Source organism: Culex pipiens, chromosome 1 (genome assembly GCF_016801865.2).
Source record: "Culex pipiens pallens isolate TS chromosome 1, TS_CPP_V2, whole genome shotgun sequence".
Taxonomy (NCBI): Eukaryota; Metazoa; Arthropoda; class Insecta; order Diptera; family Culicidae; genus Culex; species Culex pipiens.
The window spans coordinates 12,017,387-12,032,927 of NC_068937.1; the positions used below are offsets into that span (position 1 = coordinate 12,017,387).

The 15,541-nt window shown below is 38.7% G+C and overlaps 1 protein-coding gene across 1 annotated transcript; it reads left to right on the forward strand.

Moving 5' to 3' along the window:
• Positions 1 to 274: 274 nt before the first annotated feature.
• LOC120431201 (chondroitin sulfate glucuronyltransferase) lies at positions 275 to 3,269 on the forward strand. The gene has a single exon (XM_039596345.2). It carries the CDS (start codon positions 587 to 589, stop codon positions 3,023 to 3,025), a length of 2,439 nt encoding a protein of 812 aa, XP_039452279.1. The 5' UTR covers positions 275 to 586; the 3' UTR covers positions 3,026 to 3,269.
• The last annotated feature ends 12,272 nt before the right edge of the window (positions 3,270 to 15,541 follow it).

The window sequence follows — 15,541 nt, forward strand, 5'->3', positions numbered from 1 at the left end:
GAATTCAATTTTAAAACAACCCTATTTTCCAAAAATTACTGTAAAATTCGAGGCAAAATTAATCTTTTTCATGAAAAAATCAATTTAAAAGAAATCCACGATTAACTCAGTTAAACATTTTTTTTTAAACATTGAGTTTGTGCTGAAAAATCTGCAAATCTTGAAAATCTGTAGCAAATGAACATCAACACGATCAAGGGAAGTTGGTTATGTTTTGGGTTAAAACGCGCTGCACTTGAATGTCAAACGTTTGTTTTGATTGCACGATTCTCTTTGCGGGGGCTCAAATTAATTTCGGTCAAGTGGATCAAATTTTAGGCTGCTTATGTTTTATTAATTTTTCGCCGTTTTCTAGTTTAATTTGCTTTAAATTGTTTCTATTTTTGTAACTGCAGTATGTTTCAAGTAAAATTTATGTTATTTTAGTAAATTTTCAAGTTAAACTTCGTTTAATCACAATTTCGCGAACCGGAAATGATTAGGCCTGAGGGCACTTAAGCCAGTGACAGTCCAGCGAGCGTAGCGTTATACCAAACTCCGTTTGAACTAGTATTGACCCGTTGGTTCGTAAAGCAGGCGTTTCGCCATGTGGAAGCTGTGCAACGTCAGCCGCAACCAGTACTTCCTGGTGGGGCTGCTGGTCGGCTTCCTGTACAGCTACTACATGCCCCAGGATCTGACGGAGATCGTAACGGAGTGTCCGGAGGCGACGGAGCGGGAACACCTGCTGGCGGAGGACGCCAAGTACGGGAGCGAGTTTGAGCCGCAGTTGAATTTGGAGCAGAAGCCGATGACGGCCCGAAAGCAGGTGAAGAACATTGTGAGGCCTCGGTACTACTACACGGAGCTGGGGATCCGGGAGAAGTTGTTCGTGGGGGTGATGACCACCCAGGAGAACATCGACTCGCTGGCGACGGCCATTAATAGGACGTCGGCCCATCTGGTGAACAAGATCAAGTTCTTCATCAATGCGGATAATGTAAAGGCAAATTTTAAACTGAAGAACATCGTTGGCTTTACGGACACGAGGGAGAATCTGAGACCGTTTCACGTGCTCAAGTACATTGCGGACAACTATCTGGATGATTACGACTACTTCCTGCTGGTATCGGACACTGGATATGTGAATGCACGCCAGCTTCGGGAAACGCTGTCTCACATTAGCATTAGCTTCGACGTTTACATGGGAACTCCGCATGGGACGACTTTCGACGAGGAAGAGCCGGATCGGCCATCGGATGCGCAGTACTGCGACCTGCATGCCGGAATCGTGCTCAGTAGCAGCGTCATCCGCAAGATCCGCGCAAATTTGGACTGGTGCGTCCGGAATTCGGTGTCCAACCAGCACAACCTGAACATAGGACGTTGCGTCAAGTACTCGAGCAAGATTGACAGCTGCCAAAGCTCGTGGCAGGGCATCAACGTGACAAGCTACAAGCTCAACAGCTACAAAATCTACCGCGATCTTCACATGATCAAGCACGAGGCGGCCTTCAACCGAGCATCGGTGATCTACCCGATCACGACCGCCGATGACTTCTACCTCTTGCATGCGTATTTCTCCCGCGTTCACCTCGAGCAAATCAACGCGGCCAAAGAGCAAATCCACCAGGAAGCATCAGCCATCTCGAACGGCACCCTCTCCAACGACATCCTGGAAGTGCGCTGGCCACTTGGCGTGCCCAAACCGAACCCCTCCGAGTCCCGGCACGACATCATCCCGTGGACCCATCTCAACCTGACGCACTCCTTCATGTACACCTCGGAGATCAACGTGCGGCCGCTCTCGTCCGTTGACGCCGAAGACATGCAGAACATCCTCAACAAAACCATCCTCGAGGCTCACCGCTCCAACCCTCAGCTCGAATACCGTGGCCTGCACTCCGCGTACCGCAAGTTCGACGCCGTCCGCGGCATGGACTACCGGATGCACCTGAGTTTCTACGATCGTGGCCGGCGCGAGCACGTCCTCAAGAGCTTCGAAGTGGTCAAACCGATCGGTCTCATCGAGATCGTCCCATCGCCCTACGTAACCGAAAGCACGCGAATCGCCATTCTCCTCCCGACGCTCGAGCACCAGGTCCACGACGCGGAGCAGTTCGTGCAGCATTACGAAAAGACCTGCATGGACAACCAGGACAACACCTTCCTCATGCTGATCTTCTACTACCGCGCGGAAACGCCCAGCAAAGGCGACGAGGACGTGTTCTTACCGCTGAAGAACCTAGCCCTGACCCTAACCGATCGTCACAAGCAGGACGGCTCCCGAATCGCGTGGGTTTCGATCCGCCTCCCACCGGAACTGACCACCCCCTTCAACCCAAACAACCTGCTCTCCACCTCGATGTACGGTTCGGCCCCGCAACAACTGCTCAGCTTTGCCGCCGCCGATCTCGCCCTGCGCAAGATCGGCCTCGACAGCCTGGTCATGATCTGCTCGGCCGAGGCCACCTTCCGGTCGGACTTTCTGAACCGCGTCCGCATGAACACGATCGCCGGCTTCCAGGTGTTCAGCCCGATCGCGTTCCGGCAGTACCCGTGCGGCTGGACCAAACTGTGCAAGGAGTGCGACGGCTGCGACGTGGGCCAAAGCACCGGCTACTTTGACCGGGCCAACTACGACGTGGTCGCCTTCTACAGCCGCGATTACGTGGACGCGCGCAAGCTGCTCGAGCAGCCCCCCCTCGTGCGCAGCGATCGCGACATCGTGAACCTGCTCAACTACACGCAGGATGCGATCGGGTCACCGCTGGAGCGGATCGAAAACGTGGCGGAGATGTTTGTGCGGGCGAGCGGGAAGATCCACGTGCTGCGCGGAATCGAGCCGAATCTGCGGCTGGGACGGGCCATGGAGCACTTTCTGGCGGAGGTGGATCCCGAGGGGGAGCAGCTGCAACGGCTGAGGTGCGAGGAGCAGACGGATCAGCGCGATCGGTGCGTGAGGATCGCGTCGAAGAAGCAGATCGGGGACGTGCTGGTGCAGCACGATGGCGCCGATGGCCGGGAGAATGAGGTGAAGAAGTGAACGATTGCTGGCGCACATAAGAAGCATTTAGCGTTTAGGACATTATTTTTTTTACTTTTCGATGGGAAACTCTTGCCAAATAACCGATTCTTCATCAGTGTGGGTGTCTGCCAAACTAGTGTTGTAAGATTATTAGTGCTAAACAATCTACACGATTCATGACCTATTTTTCCGTAACATTTTCTGCAGGAAGATATTTTAAATAGATAGAATAATAAAAATCAAGTGCCTTTCTACTAGTGTATTTAGTAAAATAAAATCGGCTTATTTCTTGACGAAAGAATTTCTTGGGTCATTTGGGTAACCTCAACGTATTTTAGGGTAATCGATGAAATAGAACAAAATCCTTAAAATTTTACCAATCTTGAATAACCGTGTAAGATCAACCTCTTTTCTAGCATGACCTCCGGATTCGTGCCGTTTGTCGCCGACTTTTCCATAATCTCAAATAATAGGCATTTCTTGTCTAAAGAATGATTTCAAACAAAAATTTGTTTATAAAAAGTCAATATAAACCATAAAAAAAAATCTAAATGAACTAAAAGAAAATAAAACTATTGACAATTTTCCATAAACCACGTGGACACTTTAGGGGGGGGGGAGGGGGTGTATGGCGATTGTCCACGACCCATACAAAAAAGTTTTTTTGTATGGACATTTGTCCACGAGGGGGAGGGGGGGGGGGTAACAGATTCCCGAACAAGTGTCCACGTGGTTTATGGATGGTCCCTAAAAACATAAATTTAATAACAAATTCTTAAAAAAAAAACTTTAAAATTGAAGCACTAAATATTTTGATTCCGATAAAAAAAATATAAACAATTAGTCTTTGAAAATTAACCGAAAGCTTAATAATATTTGTAATTTATATGTTTATTTTTAAAATTTGCAAAAGTATAGTCTTTTGATACTTCGTTTCAACTGGAAATGACAAAAAGTTAAAGATTACTTAATATTCTTAAATTTAAAATATGATTGCTGTTAATATTCTTTCAAATAATCATCTAGGAATTCATAAAAATAAGTTTCCATTTAAATTTTGCAATTTTTTTAAAATGAATTTTTGAATCAGTGTTGATTTATCTGTTGACTAGTTGTCAGTATTTAACTCTCGGGGCAAGACAGTGAGCAAGGGAGTTACTCTTGTTACTCTAAGTTCCTCCCGTTTCCTCTACTTTGCTCCCGTTGCTCAGAAATTTTACTTTTGACAGTTTCCCATCTCATTCTTCTTGGTTGCTCTACATTCCTCCCGATTCCTCCCGATTGCTCCCGTTTGCTCTCGGTTGCTCTGGTTGCTTCAGGAGAAATCTCTCCGAAGAGAGCAAAAAATGAGAGAAGAGTAAAACAACAAAATGACATTTCGTTGTTTATTTACACATTTTCCAGATTAAGTCGACTCGCTCAAAGAAATTTGTCGAATATTTTCTGTTCCTAGTCTGGCTTGATTTGTTTTTTTTTTAGCCCCTGGCCAGGTTGCCTGGCAAGATTGGCCATATTGTACAGGAAGTGTCCCGTAGACCGACGGCGGATACAGAATCGATGAAACCTCCGTAAAGAATATATCGCATCTTCGGTACTTTTAACTCCCGGCGAACGGATGTGTAGGCGGCAAGAGCGAAAGGCAATCCGAAGGTGGCAACGACGGCTACAAAGTCGTCCGTGGCAAGTTGGTACTGATTGTCGGGTTGGGAAGGAAATAATATGGCCTCCAGAGGCTGGTCGGTGTCCAGTTCCCGGTCGAAAGTACCGATCCGGAAACTGTTCGCCAATAGCAGCGGGGATTTGAACGAGAAGCAAGTTTCAATAACGAAATGGACAAGAAAAAACGTGCTACATTCCAACCGCCACACCATGTCCGCTCTGGTCAACCTGAGGCGTTGTGTAAGGCACCCTGGCTAATCCCTCAGCATCGAGCTATCACGTTCTGGTGGTGATGTTCGAAATGCTGCACATGAGTTGGCGGAGATTTCGCTGCTGTATTTTTGGCGCGGTGTGGCATCTACTAGGGCACCTGGTGTTGTCGGCAATGCCGAGGTCGGCGCGCATCTGGTCCCTAAGGTTACGCTCGTTTCCTGCGTCCACGCTCCTTTTCGAACCATAAGTTTCTACCACATGATTGGTCGGGGCTATGATAGAACGATGCTGAAACTCCTTGACGATCTTGATTTTAATCTGGACGTTTTGCTTTACCGCGACTATTCCCTCGAGCAAATGGCCATTCTTGACGCTTCGGAACAGAGATGGGAATCGACTGTACGGGGCTAAAGGATTAGAGGACGCGGTGCTCTTGTACAAAAAAGCATCTGAAGGATTATGGGTCATTTTACTTTGAGTAGAGAGAGTTCGAGTTTGCACTAGCAAGGCCCAGGCTGGCACGAATCAACAAAACCCCACCCCACCCCTCGGAAAACCAATTTTATTTATCAACGCAAGAGTAGAATAATTACATTCGCATTATATTACATCATAATCTGTCAGCATATTACCACGGAAACACGTTTTCTAGGTAACCTTTTCCACATTCTGCACTCGTGCCCGACCAACGGTGCACTTATCCTTGGCCTTGGTCAGTACATCGATGAGTACGGTCATGTCAGTTCAGTTCAGTCAGATGTCCAAGGGAGTCAGTAGCTCTTGCAATTAATGCGCCTCGCTCCATGACCGTTCCAACCTTGTGTTCCCGCACGGAAACAGATTCCCAAGCATGATCTGGCGGAGGAGGAAGATAAAAAAAAATTAGATGTGCAATGCTCGAGTAAAACTGTGCGAAAGTTCCCCAGCCCGGTTGAAAATTCCTCCTTAATACTTACCAGAACTTGATGCTTAGATGCAGCGAGTTGCCGAGCAAGACTTTCCGGCAGTAGCAGCACCATTTAACTTTTTTTTAATGTTTTATTCACAAAAACAAGAAAATAGTGCACTTTCAATAGGCACAATCGAAACGACATGAAACAGAAAGACATCAGATGCGAATGGAGAGAAACGTCAACAATGTCAAAAGTGACATTTCTGAACAGCCAGAATGGCGTTTCTCTCGTTTCTCTAAATTTCTCTCGTTTCCTCCCATTGTCGTGATCGCCATTGTCGTGATCGGGGACTTTCTTTTATAATAAAAACACAGATATTTTGCAATTAACAAACAACACGTCTTATTCCACAGAAATTAACCACAAAACTGATTTGACAATCTTCATTCTCTCTTTCGCCGGCCGCGCGCATCTCGTTGTTTTCTCGCTCGTTGTTATCTCTCGCAGCTCGCTAGCGCGCTCTCGCACTCAATCCACAATCAGCTAACAAGGCAATATTCATGAAGGTGCGCACTGTTTGTTGCGCTCTTAACTCTTATTTATGAATTATATCAATCTTATAATAAATACTAATTTAATAATTTATTACATAATCAATCCTGCAACCCATAATCCCTACATTCTCCCTGTTTTCTACTCTCAAGATGACGAATATCAATCATAATTCCTAACAGAAAAATGGCATGAATGCTAAATCAATCAATTTTTTTTTTGAATTTCCTAAAAGATTTTCGTCGGGTTCCTCGACATTGTTTTCATGCTGATCTAAATACGAAAGCGCAGTCTTCGAAATGTTTCATCTATGTTGTCCAAGAGACTGACATCCGATCGCAGGAGTTGTAGAAAATGGAATGCGCTGATGAGGTTGAAAATTTAAAAACACCTGAAAATATAAGAAAAAGAAAAAACGAGGAGAAAAACAAAAACCAATTTTTTATGCAATACGAGATTAGTGATTGTTTACCTGATTTTCTTTAAATTTTATGTAATTTAAAATTAAAAAGCTAATTTTACAAACATTGCTGAAATAACACGATTTAAAAAAATAATAATTCAAATCAAAAGCAATTTTTATATTTTTTAAACATTTCGAATGAAATGGAATCACATTATTTTTATTTATTATCATTTTGTGAATATGAAATATAAAACAATGTGTTCTAAATTCAAAAATCTAACATGTTGCTGACTTAAATAACAAATGAAGCATAATTCTGGCGTTTTTAAAGTTTTAAATTTATGTGTACCATAAAAAACAAAGAATAAACATTTCTAAAAATATATACAATGTGGTAATTTATTTAACTTATTTAAAAAAAAATCTGAAACAAAAACTATGACAGGCACAGATATTGTTTTTACTCAAATTTACACTTTGAATTTATGTGCGCCTGCCACGGAATTCAAACCGATCTATGGATTATGAGCCCAAGCCCAGTGCCACGTCCGATTGATCCACCAGACGGGACTTGAAGGTAAACATAAACTGATTTTAATATTAAATGCAGACGTGACGAAAAGTATATGTTTGTAATTAATTCCCAAAAACACCCAATTCCCAAAAACACCCCCCAATGGATCTACAAGCAAGCTTATTCCTTCCTCATTTCCAATATTTTTATCTGTACTTTTCTGTAATTTATTCCCAACCAAGCTGTACAGCTAAAACAAACAACATTTTTTTTTTTTAAATAAAGGCTAGTATGGAGATCGGAAGGAAAGGGGTCAAGAAACAGCTTTACGAACAGCAGAACAAAGGAGAGGGAGCGTTTTCTTGAGGCTTTTCTTCACCCTATCTGGCTTGCTTTCGCTTCTACTGCTGCCCATTTGAATTTTTTTCTTGACCGGTTCCTTCCGATGTGCAAACACCGCTTAACATTGTATCAAAAATTTCCGCATTTTAACTAATTTTGAAACTGTTAATAAATCATGGCAAAAATTACTAAAATGCAAAATCAGTAATATTTTCGAAGAATTTGTTTTCATCAGTACCGGTACACTTTTATAAAATAAAAAATAGTCCATATTTCAGTTTAAGATGATTTCTTGAAAAGCAATCTCAATAAATGAGATGAAGCAAATTGCAAAAATAATATAAATAATTCAATTAATGCTCAAAATGTGCTTTGCTGCACAAAATACATTTTTTTTTTATAAAAAAATAATATCAAATGTTGTTTATTTTTGCCACAAAAGCTTTCTTTAAAAAAAATTACCGATTTTACGATTTTGTTCTGTAAATGCATGGTAGTATCAACATTTTTCAATTTTTATATAAAAAGTTTTGAACTTTCTATTAATATTCACCTATGCGATCTTTTAACCAGACAAACGATAGTTTTTACCGAATAGTTTTTTTTCTCTGTTGTGTCTACTTAATAATAGTTTTGTTTATCTTGAAACAAAACATAGTACAGAAAATATTATTCTAATGAATAAAACAAAATCATGTGGTAAATTGTTGCAATAAAAATAAAATATATAAACTGAAATAAATGCCGTTCCGCTATATTCGATTTCTATTATATGTCAAATTAATTTTCTCTTCAAATTGTATTTATTGTAGCTAAAGGTATGGATTCAAGCACTTTTGATATTACCGTAGATTAGATTATTCAATGTTACATTTAATCATGATCAAAACAATGTTTAACGTCATATTATTTATATATACCTTCAAAATGTACTGTGCTTATCAGATAACAACAAAAAACATATTTTATTCAATTATTCTTGTAATGCATAGATGTATAGATTGCAATCTGACTACTTTCTCAAAGAGTTCCAGCCCAGGCGAAACATTTTTCAAACTACCACCGCAGAGGTCTGTCAGGCTCCAACATGGAGGAGACAATATCCTAACCATACTTTCCTTCAAAACGTATCTTGCTTATCTAAAAACAGCTGAACGATTTTTTAATGTTTTATATTTAAATATTTTGTTTTATTTTTCTCGTAATGTAAAATGGGTTCCAAGCAACTTTGATATATTACTTGAGTAGATTGTTAACAGAAACTTATTTTTTTTTAATCACGATCTTTACGATCCCTGTCAATAATTTCTTTTCTTATTTAAAATTTTAACTTTTTCATTGCTGATAAACTCCTGTTATTTAATTTGAAAAAGTTTGGTTTCATAATTATGTACAATCGATTAAAGAACCCCAAAGTTTCTTTAATTTATTTCAAAATAATGTTTCTCCTAATTTGATTTTGATATATTTACATTACTAAAATTCTGAAAGTTTTTTTTTAACTCAATAAAATGATACAGTGTTAAAATATAATTTCTGTCGAAACTAATGAATGATTTTGAAATATTTTGATACAAATAACAGATATTGCATTGAAAAATAAAAATAAATATAATAAATATTTCCTAGTTTTTTTTTTAAATAATGTTTTTTTTTTCGTTGCTCAAATTGTCACTCATACTTCTCAACTCAAAATTAATATTTAAATATTTGTATTATTTTCTCTTGTGACGCAACGCTCTCACACTTTACATTATATTTTAAGCATTTCTGATGATTAATCATTCCTTTATTATTTATTATTTAAAAATGCATCAAATTAATGATTAAGTGAATTATTTTACCTTTTTTTAACTAATAATGTATTGTTCATGTTAACGATTACTTAATTTTTTACTTCCCTGTGAAATAATGTTGGATTTCAAGCAACTTTTGTATCACAGCTGAGTAAATCGATTAAAGTAACAATTAACCATAACAACTATCAATATGGAATACTTAATCCTAGACTTAATCATTAACGTCTTTCAATTTAGAGGTTTATCTTTCAAGAGAGGACAACTCCAGTGTTAGTGACAACCGTTTTAGTCCTATTCGATGAATTTAAAATCATTTTTTTTTAGGTAGTTCACAGACATAACGCCAAAATACATATTGCTTTATTTGTGGATACCAAAAAGTGCTCACTTTCACATTTAAATTTATTTATTCATTTTCTGAGGTCAATTTCTTTTGTGATGTTAAAGACGGTCCTTAATTGAATGAAAAGATTTGCTGAACAATATATTTTTAAAATCCATAAAATCCATAAGGCTCCTTCTGCGAAGTTATTAAAAAAAAAATCATCACAAAAGTCTGTCGGGTTCCTTTATCGAGGAGATTGTTATCTGACTGCTATCGCAAAGAACTCCAGCACAGATTATTCATTTTTTTAATCTGACTACCATCGCAGAGGTCTTTCAGGCTCCAACACAGAGGATACTTTTTTCTGACTACCATCGCAGAGGTCTGTCAGGCTCCAACACAGAGGAGACTTTTTTTCTGACTACCATCGCAGAGGTTTGTCAGGCTCCAACACAGAGGAGATTTTTTTCTGACTACCATCGCAGAGGTCTGTCAGGCTCCAACACAGAGAAGACTTTTTTTTCTGACTATCATCGCAGAGGTCTGTCAGGCTCCAACACAGAGGAGACTTTTTTCTGACTACCATCGCAGAGGTCTGTCAGGCTCCAACACAGAGGAGACTTTTTTCTGACTACCATCGCAGAGGTTTGTCAGGCTCCAACACAGAGGAGACTTTTTTTTCTGACTACCATCGCAGAGGTCTGTCAGGCTCCAACACAGAGGAGACTTTTTTTCTGACTACCATCGCAGAGGTCTGTCAGGCTCCAACACAGAGGAGACTTTTTTCTGACTACCATCGCAGAGGTCTGTCAGGCTCCAACACAGAGGAGACTTTTTTCTGACTACCATCGCAGAGGTCTGTCAGGCTCCAACACAGAGGAGACTTTTTTCTAACTACCATCACAGAGGCTTGTCAGTCTCCAACACAGAAGAGACTTCAAAATTAACTATGACTAATCAATTATAACGGAAAAAAACGTTGCTCAAATCAAATTTCAGAGCAAAACATTGATTGTCAATTTCTGCATAAATCTATAAAATTTTCATTAGAATTCTAAAACGATAGTTTTCAATTTCCACAGCATCAAGCAACAATCTAATATTGCATCAAATTCAAATTATCGTCAATAATAACAACAATCAAATCTTTATTCAAATGAGAACTAAACATTTTTTCATTAACCATAAAATTAATAATCAAATTTTGCATCAACTTCAAAACAAAACATTGGTCATCAATTACCATATAAACAATCAAATATTGCGTCAAATTTAAAACTCAAACTTGCCCATCATAAAACAACAATCAAATATTGCATGAAATTTAAAACCGAAAAAAAATACCGTTCTATAATAACAAAACTCAAATTCAGAAAACAAATCTTGGCCTTCGATTGCCACAACAAAAAGCAAATCTATCATCATATTCAAAATAATAACTGGTTTTCGATTACCACAATATCAATCAAACCTCGTATCTTACTCGAAACAAAATATTGGTTTTCATTTATCGCAAAAATAAGCAAATTTGTCATCTTATCATAACAAAACATTGGGCTTTAATTCCCTCATCAACAATCAAATCTTTCAATCAAAATTAAACCTGTAAATTTTGTAATTTGTGATTTTATTGGACTTTGCATCAAGTCATTGCCACAACAAGCATATCTTTCATTAAATTTAAAACAAAGCTAACAAGAAGCAAATATTTATCTTATTCAAAAATAAACATTGGTCTTCAATTACCAAAATAACCAGCATCCAATCCAAAATAAAAAATAAAAATAATGATCATCAATAATAACAACAATCCATAACAATCAAATTTTGCATCAAATTCAAAACAAAACATTGGTCGTCAATTATAATAACAACAATAAAATTCAAACAACAAATTTGATTTCAATTACCAAAACAACAACTAAATTAAAAACAAATTATCTACCTTCAATCGCAAACTAATCCTCCATCAAATTCAAAACGAAATATTGATTTTCAATTTCCACAATCTTGTCAAATCTTTTGTCAAATTATAAACAAAATATTGATTTTCATCAATCACAAAAATAAGAAAAAAAAATTGAAGTCCAATTCGTAACAAAACATTGGCGTTCAATTTCCACAACAACAATTATACATTGCATCAAATTAAAAACAAAACATTGGTCGTCAATCAAAACAACAACAATCAAATCTAAAGCAAAAATGTGATTGTACAAAAACAATCAAATTTCGAACAAATTATTTGCCTTCAAATTCCACCATAAACTTAGAATAAAACATTGGTTTTCAATTATCACAACGAAAAACCAAACTTACTACTTCAAAACAAAACATTCGTTCCCAATATCACAACAACAAGCAAATCATTCATTAAATTCAAGACCGTCAATTATCGCAGATAGTTTTATGCCTTTTATCAATTTCAAATAACAAGTTCAAGCAAAAATTTACCTGTTTCAAAACACGGGCAAAACAAAAGCGAAACTTTGGACCTACATCCTGGCAGGTAAACAAAACTGTTGGATTTCACAACACAACAATTCAAGCAAAACAAATGATCTTTCATGAATCAAAAGGTTCGACTTACCGGACTGTGCCATTGTCGTGATCGGGGACTTTCTTTTATAATAAAAACACAGATATTTTGCAATTAACAAACAACACGTCTTATTCCACAGAAATTAACCACAAAACTGATTTGACAATCTTCATTCTCTCTTTCGCCGGCCGCGCGCATCTCGTTGTTTTCTCGCTCGTTGTTATCTCTCGCAGCTCGCTAGCGCGCTCTCGCACTCAATCCACAATCAGCTAACAAGGCAATATTCATGAAGGTGCGCACTGTTTGTTGCGCTCTTAACTCTTATTTATGAATTATATCAATCTTATAATAAATACTAATTTAATAATTTATTACATAATCAATCCTGCAACCCATAATCCCTACAGCTCCCAGAGCAACTCTCGTTTGTTCTGGTTTTTTCACTGTCTTGCCCCGAGATTTAACTACTTTATTCTAGACTTTATTTTATTTTCAATGGAAATAAAACAGCTTGATGAGATTATATTTTTTTACCACTAAGGCCGTTGCAAATATTTTTCAAAGTTTATGTCGCCCCCCCCCCCCCTCCCCTTCAAAATCGGTCCGAAAAATCAGGGGGCAAAAAAATATTTTTTCAAAAAACTTCAAAATTTCAAAGGAAATAGAAGTCTAACCAACTGAAAACAATCTAAAATGCATTTTTCAGCGTTCAAATTCATGTTTAGCATGTCTGGGATCGATCAAAAATATTTTCATTTTTATGGAATTCCAATGTACAGCATTGCAAAAAGTTTTTTTTTCGGCGAAAAAAAAAATTCTTTAACACTTTGATGTTTTGAAAACTAATGATTGCAAAACAACTGGGCAGGTGTAAAATGCATTTTAAAACACTTATTTCATTCTTATGTTGAAATTATGGCTTGTAATTTAATTTTTTATATTTTTTTATTTTTTTGCACCCCCCTCGACCCCGACCAGAGTCGAGGGACATAAACTTCAAAAAATATTTGCAACGGCCTTATTTTATGTGAAAGGTTTGAAAGAAAATTATCTTTTAACATATTTGCAATAACTAAAACCAAAATTTGTTGGATAAATTTTTAACAAATTCAATATTTTTTCATGTTTTCAAAACGATGTTTTCAAAAAAATCTTTTGATTCATAAAACAATATAATAAAATTCTCTGTCAAATACATCCATAGTTTATAAGTATTTTTAATGTCTTAAAAACCATTTAATTGGGTCCTAAAATTAAGCTTAAATTTGTGATATAAGGCTTTCTAGTCACAAATTTACCAACACATTCAAAGTATGTTTACATGACAGCTGGACGTTTGTTTGCATCAGGTTTCCTATCTCTTTCTAGCAAAAGTTTTTTTGTCAGGCGACTTCTAGCTGGTTTTTTTTGACTGGCTGCCCGATATGTCAGACAACATACTTCGCAGGGCTGTGACAGCTACAGCTCGATCATTGTTTCCCACTCAGCGCGTTCCGTTTAAATTCCGTTTAGAATTCCGCTTGAGCGAAAAAAGTTCGATTCGAATTCTAAACAGTGTTCGTTTTAGATTCTAAAACGCATTCCGTTTCAAACGCAACAACCGGTTCCGTTTGAGTTTTCGCCGCAAATCGGTTCAAGTGGAATTCAAACGGAATCGAAACGGAATGGACGGGTTAGTTTTGACAGCTGCTTCTTCTTCTTGTTTTTATTATAGTGGTTTCTTTTTTGTGTTGGTTGAATTGAAATTCAACCAGAAAAAAAACAAACTGGATTTTGTTAAACTTTGAGATTAAATTTATTAATTATTCCGAGAATTATTCATAAAAAAAACACGAGTCCCAGCCCCAATTCCCCCTTTTTAATGATCCTTATTTTCACAAAATTACAAAGTGGGATGCTGCACACGTACATGGATCATAAATTAACCAAGTCGGCAGGTTCAGCTGCTCGGGGCTGTTTACGGGACATTCGACACTGGAACTGCTCGTCCGAACCGTACGCCATTGGAAGACGAAAGTACAAGAAGCTTGACGCTTGCTGCGAGTTGTTTACAGGATGATAGATGGGAGGAATCAGGACCTCTCGGCGGGAGCTGATAAAGGTGAACAACGGTGCTGCCGTCGCCTTTTCCGGGATCTGCTCCGCCGTACCCTTCGACTCCTTCGTCTAGCGCATGGAAGCAATGGCGAGTACAAACTCCAAGGACCGGGGTGGCTACTACGGTTGCTCCTGACATGCTACCGCCGCTTCCCATCATGCTCAGATCGGCTGCGGTAGAGGATGACGAAGGCAAGTACACGGCGGACGATTCCCGCTTGTGGCCACTGGAATAGTGCACTAACTAGGTCGGTTCCTGCTTGGGCACGTGGTCCGTCCTGGAGGATGACGACGACGCTAGAAGACTTCAAGGCTAAAGCTAGATGGCGCTTCTTCTAGAATTGACACGCGTGATGCTTGTACTTCCTACACAGGCCATCGACGTCGACGAAAACGGGACGCCACCACCGAGCTCTTCGTCTGCCTTCCGGTACTACTGCTGACACTTCCCGCACAGCAAATCTCACTTCCATTTCCGGACTCTTGCTCTATTGACTCTTATCTATTCATAAAAAAACAGAGATTTTTTTCCCAGAAAACGCGGCACGTTTTAAAACAAAACAGGAATGAACAAGTTTTGGCGCATTCCTTTTTTCAACACTTTGACGTTTGACCCACACCCGATTGTCAAAAATCAACAACATAACCGTTTCGGCGAACTCCGGCGAAATGTCATCAAGGTTCTGCCGTACACCAGCAGGTGTCGCTAATGTGCTAAAATGGCTCAAACGGAATCTAAACGGAGTCCAACCGGAGATTCCGTTTAGAAAATTTCGAAGCAATTTTCGAAGCGGAATTCGAAGCGGAATGAACCCGTCATGCGGAAAACGATTTGATTGGGTTGCATCAGGACACTGTGACGAGGAGTTCGTCATTTTTGAGTTAAATTATATTTTTTTCACTGGGCCTAGAAAGCCTTATTAATGTTCACAAAGATAAAGCTTGTTTTTCTGAATACAATGACCCTTTGAACGACCGCAAAGGATTTGAAATGGATTTTTAATTCAATTTTGAAAAATTAACTTCACGGCCCTTCTTGACAGAAAAGCTCCTACTTGTTGTCTTGTCAATTTTTTTTTTTTGCATTAAAATGAAAAAAAAGTGATCATAAATGGTTTTTAAACGTGTTTTTTATCGCTGTACATAAAAATTTACATAGGGCTTTAGTACCCAATTCTCAAATAGATTGAAA

Bases quoted from the DNA above. Each gene is read 5' to 3' on its own strand.
- LOC120431201 (XM_039596345.2), top strand. From the start codon at position 587: ATGTGGAAGCTGTGCAACGTCAGCCGCAACCAGTACTTCCTGGTGGGG.